The 11,540-nt window shown below is 41.1% G+C and overlaps 1 protein-coding gene and 1 long non-coding RNA gene across 2 annotated transcripts in view; both read left to right on the top strand.

The window, feature by feature from the left end:
- The window catches only part of LOC116063573 (complement C1q-like protein 2), a 417,866-nt gene that overhangs the window by 58,533 nt on the left and 347,793 nt on the right, over positions 1 to 11,540 (top strand). Inside the window, exon 6 of the mRNA XM_035990845.1 lies at positions 6,789 to 6,842. Coding sequence (XP_035846738.1) covers positions 6,789 to 6,842 — 54 coding nt within the window. The remainder of the gene's footprint in view (positions 1 to 6,788; positions 6,843 to 11,540) is intronic.
- Positions 5,706 to 6,305, top strand: LOC118492992. Its single transcript, XR_004894918.1, has 2 exons — positions 5,706 to 5,827; positions 6,211 to 6,305. It is a non-coding gene; the product is annotated as an uncharacterized LOC118492992 (long non-coding RNA).

Here is an 11,540-nt window from a genome sequence, read left to right as displayed (position 1 = left end):
TTATTTCGGTCTTATTACTGGTGAAATATTACAGTATGCTTTAATACAGAACATTACGATATGATCCGAGCTAGACGCATTCAAAGCTGATATCCCACAATGCAATGTGGGCATTCATTCACAGAATCGGACAGCAATCAGCGGGTCTTTAATGATAGTATTGCTTCAATATACATATATACAGTCAGTGGTTTAGTCACCAGCAACAACACGTTGCTCAGCTTTGTTCCAGTAAGTTATTCACCGTAATAACGTTAAAAAAATCAGCTGAAGACTCCGGAAGTGACGTGGTCGAGGCTGCTCGGCGGATAAGAAGATAAAACAGAAATGAAAGAATCAATCATGGTGAGGCATACGACAGTGGGTAGCGATCACTATCCTGTGAGGACTGAAGTTGGTACTAAGATTCTGTTTGAAAAGGTAAAGTGCATTCCTAGGTGGAAATTAGGAAATGCTAATTGGGATGCTTTCCAAGACGAAAGTTCAAACCTTTTTGGAATACTTCAAGTGGGGAATCAGGTGGATATAAACAAGTTTAATGTTGATATAGTTAAGGTAATAATACAATCAGCTAAAGGAAACATTCCAGTAAGTGTAGGAGCTAGACGGAACAAGAACATACCCTGGTGGAATAGTGAATGTAGGGAAGCCATAAAAAGAAGAAATAAAGCATTTAAGCAACTCAAAAAACTCCATTCTTTGGAAACTTTGGTTGAATATAAAAGGGCCCTGGCTGTAGTAAGGAGAACAATTAGGAATCAAAAACACTCATGTTGGAGGCTGTACTGCAATAGTATTGGAAGAGAAGTACCATTGTCAGATGTCTGGGGAATGATTAGGAGAATGGGGGGGATCCGTGGGAATTATGGAATTCCAGTTTTGGTTAGTGGGGACAAAATGGCTGTCAACAATTTGGAGAAGGCTGAGCTTTTTGCTCAAACATTTAGGAAAGTGCATAGTTCAGATAATCTTTCAGAGGAGATCAGGCAGTGTAGAAACAGAACACTAATGGAGAATCCCAGAATAGTGGATGCAGCTGTAGAGTCAAGAGATCCATTAGACTTGCCTTTTAGTATGTTTGAGTTGAAAAGAGCAGTTTTTGGTGCTCGTCAAACCACTCCTGGGAAAGATGGTGTGTGTTATAAAATGTTAGAACATATGACAGAGAACTCACTAGCCAAAGTGTTAGAACCTTTTAACAGGGTTTGGGAAATCGGTCAACTTCCATCAGTGTGGAAACAGGCGATAATAGTACCTATTCTAAAACCAGGGACAGACCCCTCAGATCCATCTAGTTATAGACCTATTGCCTTAAAGTGCCCATATTATGAAAAAAACACTTTTTCTGGGATTTGGGGTGTTATGTTGTGTCTCTGGTGCTTCCACACACATACAAACTTTGAAAAAAATCCCTCCATGCTGTTTAGAGTGAGATACGGTTTCTGAATGTGTCCTGCCTTCAGTCTCTGGGTGAGCTGGTCAAAATCGGCACGGCTTGTGACGTCACAAGCCGAAACAAGCAGGCTAACCGCAACCATTAGCTCGTAGCGTTAACTACGCTAACGCTAATGCTAACGCTAGCATGCTACCTCATTCTCAATAGCAAAGCACTGCTACAACACACACAAGTTCACCATAATCTACAAAAGAACTACTTCCATGTGCGCCCTCATTTAGAAGTCTCCCAGCTAATCCTGCCTTGTAACTGACCAAAGTTGTAGAAACAGCCTTTCTTTTACCGTCTATGGAGCTAGCTAGCTGACATGATCTACATCTGAGCTACTGGGCATGTGCGAGTGCAATCAAAGATAGTACAGAAGAAGAAGAAGAAAAGAGGTCTCACTCTGTAGCTAAAACAGAGACCAGCTGAAAAGAGGATCTGCAGCAGTGAGAGAGAGCGGTGCAGTACAACAAAAATATGGTGTTTTTTGAAAATTAAATCATGTAAACATATTCTGGTACAGCATTAAAATACAATTATGAACCTGAAAATGAGCAGAATATGGCTGCTTTAATGTCACATTTATGTAAAATCATGGAAAGAATGGTTACTGAAAGGTTAACGTATTTCCTAGAAAGTAAAGCTCTTTTATCTCCATATCAAAGTGGGTTCTGTAAAGGTCGAAATACAATGTATTCAGTGTTGTGCTTGGAATCTGAAATTAGGAAAGCACAGACCAATAAGGAAGTAGTGATTGCTGTATTCTTTGATGTGGAAAAGGCATATGATATGCTCTGGAAAGAAGGACTGCTTATTAAGTTGAAATCCTTGGGAATTGGTGGTAGAGTATATAATTGGGTTTTGAATTTTTTATGTGAGAGGAAAATACAAGTTAGAGTAGGTGCAGAATACTCCAGTGTTTATGAGGTGGCGAATGGTACCCCGCAAGGAAGCGTTTGTAGCCCATTGCTTTTCAACATTATGATAAACGATATATTTTTTCATGTTGATCATGGTGTGGGAAGGTCTTTGTATGCGGATGATGGGGCTTTGTGGATAAAAGGCCGCAATGTGGCATTTGTAAATAAAAAGGTACAGGATGCTGTAGCTCAGGTGGAGGGATGGACAAATAGATGGGGATTCAGACTGTCTGTGGCAAAAACTCAGGTGATCTGTTTTTCAAGACGGCGTAAAATGGCACCCATGACGGTAAAACTGTATGGTCAAACTCTTGAACAAGTAAAAGCAATTAAATTTCTGGGTGTATGGTTTGATGAAAAGCTCACATGGAAATGCATATAGGAAAGATTCAGATTAATTGTAAAAAGGTTATCAATGTACTCCGTTGTTTGGCTGGACAGGAGTGGGGAGCAAACAGATCAGTGGTGTAGTCCAGGGTATACGCTGGTATACGGCGTATACCTACTTATTTTTCAGTCAGCATTGCGTATACCCACTTCTATCTGTGAGCCAGATTGCCCATTTTTTCCTCAAGGATAGTGAAGCCATGACCCACCCTCCTCTGCCTCTAGATTGGTTAACTTTAGGCATGAGGACTGATGAGCCAATCAGAGGCAGAGTAGGGCGGGTCATGCCGAGGAAAATATCGCTAATACCTCAGGTGCCAGTGAAAAAAAACAAAAAAAACCTCAGGTGCCGGTGCCACTTGACTACGATAACGGCAGCAGACCAAACAAGTTGATGGAAGACATAATTCTGAGGTAAGTTTTAAGGTGGTTTCCAAATGAATCATTATTTTAAACTACTGGCAAATTATGACTGCACATTTAGAGGAGAAGAGATAACACCATGTTTGCCTCATGATAAATACATTTTACATTCATCCAGGCTGCTTGTGTGACCAGTAGTAACTACAAACTGCTTCTAATCAAGTCATGATCATTTTATAATAGTGAGCAAGTAGAAATGACAGATTTTTGGGTAAACTAAATCATAGTCTTACATGTCACTGTTTCAAAAACAGAGCTTTTTTTCTGGACTACTTTAAAAAAAAAAAAGGAAAAAAAAGGTGAAAACTGAGAGTATACCCACTTCTCCAGGGACCACTACACCACTGAAACAGATCATCTCTTCAAAATATATATTGGGCTCTCATGAGAACAGTTTTAGATTATGGTTGTATAGCTTTCATGTCAGCAGCAGAATGTCATCTCAAGAAGTTGGATGTCTTGCAAGCTCAAGCTCTGAGGATTTGTAGTGGGTCTTTTAAAGCAGCCATATTCTGCTCATTTTCAGGTTCATAATTGTATTTTAAGGTTGTACCAGAATAGGTTTACATGGTTTAATTTTCAAAAAACACCATAGTTTAGTTGTACTGCACCGCTCTCTCTCACTGCTGCAGATCCTCTTTTCAGCTGGTCTCTGTTTTAGCTACAGAGTGAGACATCTTTTCTTCTTCTTCTTATGTACTATCTTTGATTGCACTTGCACATGCCCAGTAGCTCAGATGTAGATCATGTCAGCTAGCTAGCTCCATAGATGGTAAAAGAAAGGCTGTTTCTACAACTTCAGTCAGTTACAAGGCAGGAGTAGTTCTTTTGTAGATTATGGTGAACTTGTGTGTGTTGTAGCAGTACTTTGCTATTGAGAATGAGGTAGCATGCTAGCGTTAGCATGCTAACGCTAACGCTACGAGCTAATGGTTGCGGTTAGCCTGCTTGTTTCGGCTTGTGACGTCACAAGCCGTGCCGATTTAGACCAGCTCACCCAGAGACTGAAGGCAGGACACATTCAGAAACCGTACCTCACTCTAAACAACATGGATGGATTTTTTTCAAAGTTTGTATGTGTGTGGAAGCACCAGAGACACAAAATAACACCCCAAATCCCAGAAAAAGTGATTTTTTCATAATATGGGCACTTTAAAACATCTCCAGTTTCAGCGATGCAGGTGGAAATGGGGGAGATGCCTTTGAGAAAAGGACGGGTCAAGTTAATGCTGGCATACTGGGTTAATCTCCAGGGACATTGTGATTTGCATCCTGCAAAGGGAATTTTAATGGATTGCTGGGAACACAACGAGTCAGATTTCTTTAGCTTTGGATGGATTGGTGATGCTAAAGCAATGAGCATTGGATTAGGTCAATTACAATATAGTCCTACTGTTTCACTCTCCTCCATTCCTCCATGGTTATTCCCCTTGCCAAGTGTAGATCTTAGCATACATCAGGAACTGAAAGAATAAGTCAGAACTTCTTCCAGTGTGGCGCATAGTCCAGAATTATGTTGAAAAGAATTTATCAGACTCTGTTTTCATTTTCACAGATGGCTCTAAAGATCCAGAAAAAGGGTGTGTAGATGCAGCAGTGTATATCCCGGTGAGTGATGCATCAATAAAGAAAAGGTTATCTGATCATTTATCAGTATACACTACAGAGTTGATGGCAGTGTTACTGGCATTACAGTGGATAGAGGAGAAGGGATTACCCAAAACTCTTATTGCATCCGATAGTTTTTCTGCACTTTCTAGCATTAGAACAGGCAGGTCATCATCTAGAACAGATATCATCAATGAAATATGTATTGTATTGTACAGAATGAAAATTAAGGGTTTATTTACAACTTTCATTTGGGTTCCTGCCCATGCTGGTGTGGAGGGAAATGAGAAGGTGGATATTCTGGCCAAACAAGCACTTAAGATTACATATGTAGACCTACAGGTCCCAATGAGCAAAGCGGAAGTTAAATCATTCATCAGGACATATGCACTAACAACCTGGCAGGAGTATTGGGACATTAGTGAAACAGGAAGACATCTTTACAATATACAAAGCGGTGTTGGTGATGGGAGGAAGGTGGGCTTTAGACGTCGGGAAGAAAGTATCATTACTCGTCTTAGAATTGGACATACAGGTCTTAACTATTCATTATATAAGATAGGCAAACATTCTAATGGAAACTGCGTATACTGTCCTCAGCCAGAAACTGTTGAGCATGTTCTAATTCATTGCAAGGAATACGACATTCAGAGAGAGCACCGTAAGGCAGATCACCATGCATTTTCTTTGTCAGGGCTTTTGGGGACGCCAGCCGGCAAGGTATATCACTGTATTATGAAGTTTCTCAGAGAAATTGATTTGGTAAAGAGGATTTAGTTTTTTTGTGTGTTTTTTTTTGTTTTGTTTTTCTGCATATATCTCTCATTCACACTCCAGTCCAGTTGGTGGCGGTAATGCACCTTTTAAGTTGGTTTGCCAACTGCCAATAAACCATAAAGAAGAAGAAGAAGAAGAAGAAGAAGAAGAAGAAGAAGAAGAAGGACCCTCCTTTTCAGAGTCATTCACAAATGTGCAAGGCAAAATTGTGCAGCAGCAGGTTGAATCCTCAGATTGCAGTATAGTTATTTTGGTGTGCGTGCATCTAATGGTGAGTTGATACCAGTAACTCTCTATATTTCTAGCTTTAATGTTACATTTGTTTAATAGAGGCACCGCTTTAAGTTTATGGGGCTCCGCGGCAAAGTGTTTTAATTTGTTTGTGCTAATGTTGCTATGCTAATGCTAGGACATGCAAGTTGCTAACATGCTAGCTTTCTTATTTGTTTCATTGTTAGCCATTGTTAGCTATGTTGCTATGCTAATGCTAGGACATGCTAGTTGCTAATATGCTAGCTTTCTTATTCTTTCATTGTTAGCCAAGTTGCTTAGCCTCAGGTGGTATATTAGCTTAACAGGTCAGGATGTAATGTTACCTATGCTAATTGCATGTTTTCATAGGACATTGAATTGTCTTTCTTTTGTTAATTTCAGAACCACACCCAAGCTCCCAAGCTTTCATTCATCTGATCATCTCTGTTCTGTGTTGTGGGTGTGAAGACTTAATGTGTAATAAATCTTTGAACGACCTTGACAATCATTGTTTCTGTGTTCTGACTGGACACTCTGTAGAGGTTTCTAACGGAAATTAAGAACTACATCCCTCATTACTCCGTTTCAGAGAGAAATAAGTATTTTTCTATGTAGTGGAGCAAAGTAGGGCTTAAACTACATATTATTTTCATTGTGGATTAATGTGTGGATTATCATCTGGATAAATGTATTATTTGTTTAGTCTCTCTCTGTTTTCCAAAGCCCAAGATGACGTCCTCAAATGTCTTGTTTTGTCCACAACTCAAAGATACAGTTTCCTGTCACAGAGAGAAGAAACTAGAAAAAAAATCATATTTAAGAAGCTGACCCAGTTCAACAAAAATCACCCAACTTTTACTGTTTTTACATAAAAAATGACAATTATCAAAATGGTTTGAGATTAATTTAAATACTAATCCAATATTCTTTGCAGCTTTAGAGCAATGTCAATGTCAAAGAAACTGTCTCTGATTCTGCAGAACAAGCAGCACAGCAGAAGACTGAAGTGGACAATCTGAAGCAACAACAGCTAGGTATTGTTCTCTGGTAATTTTTCTTGCTGCCAGTGCAGGTTAGTGCAGGTTAACCACCACAACCAATTAATGTGTAAATGAAGTGCTCAATATGTATATATCTAAACATTTCTGTCTTAAAACCCTAAGAGCCCTAAGGGATACGAAGAATATATGGAGTTTAAAAGATGGAACACTCTAGCGAATCTGAGCGAGAACAATGGATATAGAATGGAAAGATAGGTCACTCCAGTCTATTACCGTTCTACAGAGAAGAACGTTTTGAGATGTGGCATACATTTGGGCCTTTTTGGAAGAAATGTATATAGTTTGTCCTTTTTTAAATGAGTTACAATGTTCATCATGTTTATTTTTGCAATGCATGACTCCAAATATATAGGAGAACTGTTTTATAACATTGCTGTGTGTGATTTCAATAAATATGACATTATTATTTTGATTATTGGCATAAGTTCAATTTCAATTTTATTTATAGTATCAAATCATAACGAGTTATCTCGAGACACTTTACAGATAGAGTAGGTCTAGACCACACTCTATAAAGCCCCAACAATTCCAATAGTTCCCCCAAGAGCAAGCATTAGCAGTGGCTATTGTGACAGTGGCGAGGAAAAACTCCCTTTTAGGAAGAAACCTCGGCAGACCCAGACTCTTGGTGGGCGGTGTCTGACGGTTGGGGTTATGACGGTACAGGATGTAGCGTGGCACAGCAGAGCATGGGTGGACGCGGTGGACGCAGCAGGACGTAGCCGGACATTGCAGGGAATCGCAGAGCGTAGCAGGGTGTAGCAGGTCCATAGCCACAGCTGCACCCAAGACCCAGGTCTTGGTGTCGCCCTAATCCGAGGCGATGTTCTGGGCGAAGAAGAAACATAAGGACTCTGGGGCGTAAACTCCCCAGAGCTAGGTTAGTAACAAGCACTTCTGAGACAGGATGTGCATAAAAGGAAACAAAAGAAAAGAGCGTTTCATAAGAAGGAACTTCCTCGGCAGTCTAGAATTATAACAGCATAACTAGGAGAGGCACTATATTATTGATTATACGATAGGTAAATCTGATGACTGTAAAGAGAAGCAGAGAAAAGCAGGGGTGCTGTGTCTGCAGCTATACACCCTGCCCTGCCGGTCTAGGCGTTCGCTGCAACTCCTCACTCCCTAACTATAAGCTTTATCAAAGAGGAGAGTTTTCAGTTTAGTCTTAAATGTAGCGACGGTGTCTGCCCCCCAAACCCAGACTGGGAGCTGGTTCCACAGGAGAGGAGCCTGATAGCTGAAGGCTGTGGCTCCCATTCTACTTTTAGAGACTCTAGGAACCACAAGTAACTCTGCATTCTGGGAGCGTAGTGCTCTAGTGGGACAGTAAGGAACTAAGAGGTCCTCAAGATATGAAGGAGCTTGACCATTTAGAGCTTTTTAGGTCAGAAGAAGGATTTTAAATTCAATCCTGGATTTTACAGGAAGCCAATGCAGAGAAGCTAATACAGGAGAAATGTGATCTCTTTTCTTAGTTCTTGTCAGAACACGTGCTGCAGCATTCTGGATCAGCTGGAGAGTCCTAAGGGACTTATTTGAGTATCCTGATAATAAGGAATTACAGTAGTCCAGCCTGGAAGTAACAAATGCATGGACTAGTTTTTCTGCATCATTTTGAGACAGGATGTTCCTAATTTTAGCAATGTTACAAAGATGGAAAAGGCTGTTCTAGAGGTTTGTTTTAGATGGGCGTTAAAGGATAGATCCTGATCAAAAATAACTCCTAGATTTCTGACAGTAGTGCTGGAGGCCAGGGCAATGCCATCCAGAGTAATTATATCTTCGGCTAATGAGGTTTGTAGGGGTTTGGAGCCCAGCACAATAACTTCCGTTTTGTTTGAGTTTAACATCAGGAAATTGTGGGCCATCCAGGATTTTATATCTTTAATGCATGCTTGAAGTTTAGCTAGCTGGCTGGTTTCGTCTGGCTTGATTGACAGATATAATTGGTTGTCATCCGCATAACAGTGAAAGTTAATTGAGTGTTTCCTAATAATATTGCCTAGAGGAAGCATATATAAAGAGAATAGAATTGGTCCAAGCACTGAGCCTTGAGGAACGCATGGTTTATTGTTGACATTAACAAATTGCGATCGATTAGAGAAGTAGGACTTAAACCAGTTTAGTGCGATTCCTTTAATGCCAACTAAATGTTCCAGTCTCTGTAAGAGGATGGTATGGTCAATAGTATCGAATGCAGCACTAAGATCTAATAAGACAAGTACGGAGGCAAGTCCTTTGTCTGAAGCAGTTAGAAGGTCGTTAGCAATTTTCACCATAAGTGAATGTCATGTGGGCGAAAGCGTCCGGACTTTTTTTGAAAAAATGTATATATATTGTCAACTGTATAAGTTATGTTTATTTCTTCACAGTGTGACTCCTAATACATATGGGAACTGATTTAGACAGGAGATTGGCAATCATATCAATACATATCTGTGAGATTCATGTTACGTTTTATTTGTCTTTAAGGTCATATAACCTTTTTTTTACATTCAAGTGACCTCACTGCAGCACAAACATTCTAATAGCCCAGTTTTTCCTGAAAAAAATGTTCATAAATTGACTGTAGACAACAGGGTTGATGGTTTACAAGCTCTTTTAGAAAATAAAGCCAGACGGACAATGAACTGTAAAAATGACCTTGGGTATCTGAGCGTTAAAATGCATTAAAATAACATTTATTGGGGTTTCTGCAAAGGAAGCATGTTTTTTACAGTAACTGGGTGATGACGTCGTATGAGGGTGTAGCAACCCATACTCTGCTAGATTCCTACTGTCTATGGCTAGACTATGGAGAACGACTGGAAGACTGAGGAGGTGGGAAGCCATCAAGTTTTTGATGGACCACAGTCCTACAATTTTGAACCAGTCAGGCATGAGAGAGGGAATTGCCAGAAATCGTGTCAGTTATAAATGCTTGGTGTGAGGAGAATGAGTGGAGGGTTGGCCAGGTGTCCTGGTGAGTAGCTAGCTAGAGCTAGTCTAGGTTAGCCTGGTGCTAACCCGGATAACAATAGGGAACAAGCCACATTCTTTTCAAAATCTAGCCGTCATGTAGAATAGCAAGGAGGGACAACGACTGAAGACATGACTTACTTACATGGTGTCAGTAGTCCTAATCAGAGCTGTAGAGATGCACACACTGCACAGGCATCAGCTGGCAGAACGCGATATTGCCTGTGCTAAAACGCAACTAATTAGCGATGCTCATTGTCAGAAAGAAAAAGAGAGATAGATGTCCCTATCACTGTGTTTGACATGTGTTTGTGTGGGCTATGCTACCCAATGGAATCAGCAGTGGAGAGTATGTGCTGCCATGAGGTGAACGTGTTTTGGAGTTTAGTGGAGCAACTCCTGCAATGATTCAACACCATAGCAGTATAAAGAGACAACTCTAGGGCTGGGACAATATGCTTTTGTCCTGATTTGATTCTTTCACCATTCATGGGTGCCAATTGGATATGTTTTGTGGTTTTAATTTATTGCAAAAATCATGGACTTTTGAGCCCCAGACAAGCCCACTACTCCTTGCACTGCCTATCAACACTTGTAGATACCAGCCCCTAATACTGCCACTGAGCTGACTAGTAACCGGCAATTTCCACTGGATGCGGAACGTCTGCGGAACATCTCCGGAATGTCGACGGAGTCATTAGGTTTCCATTAAAGTCAATGTGTGTATTTCCACTGACTGCAGAACATCTGCGTCCCTACTCCGTCCCAGCTCCGTCAGTCCCAGCCCTACCGGAGCAGATATGCAGAGTAGAGCTGTAATCAGGCCTTAAAAGTTCGGCCCAAAAAGGACAGAGCCCGACAGAATTCGGCCCGAGCCCGACAAGTAAATTTTCATTGACAGCTTTTTAAAAGCCCGAACCTGTTTACAGCCCGACTGTACTAAAGGCCGTCTATCAGCAGTGGTTAGAGTGTCGGAGAATAGCGCGGATACGCGCTTCACACAGCGAGCGCGCACACAGCGAGCGCGCACACACACCACTCGGCGGAAAGGGGAGAGAAAGAAAAAAGAGACTGCGCCGCACGCACACAGCTCTTGTCTTTCGTCAAGAATGAGTCATTTATACATGTTTTAACATAATTTATCCATGACTAACGTAGGCTAAAGGCCACTTGGAAGTTGGAACAAAGAAATAAAATAAATCCTCACCTCCTCAGCATCCATTTACACGCTAATTGAAACGCATCACCTGACCGCTCGTTTACCACGCAACCCAGAGCGCAAGCGCAAGCCCAAGCCCGGCCCGAGCCCATGTAACATGATAGAAATTAAGACTGAACCCGACCAAACCCATCGGGTCCCGTCGGGTTCGGGCAAAGACCTTCAGCTCTAACGCAGAGCTTCTATTTTTGACGGACGACGGAGAGCTCCGCAGAAATTCAGCACAATTCAGATTGTGCGAGCCAGGAAGTCGAGCACAGAAACAAAATAAAACATCCGGTTAATTTTCAAAATAAAATCCACCGTGCTCACGGCAGGTCATATTTCCCTGCACTACACCTTGAAAACACAGCATAGAGTAGTTTCCCCTCTACTCCTCTGGATGAAACTAACTGTTGTTGGTTTTGTGGTTCTGTTTATAGAAACTACATCCTGTTACATCGCGCGAACATACATAAATTCGCGAGATCTCGTGGTCGGCTGGCTGC

This window comes from Sander lucioperca, chromosome 13 (genome assembly GCF_008315115.2).
Source record: "Sander lucioperca isolate FBNREF2018 chromosome 13, SLUC_FBN_1.2, whole genome shotgun sequence".
NCBI lineage: Eukaryota > Metazoa > Chordata > Actinopteri > Perciformes > Percidae > Sander > Sander lucioperca.
The sequence above is the reverse complement of the archived record's forward strand: the minus strand, read 5'-3'. Positions and strand labels throughout refer to the sequence as shown.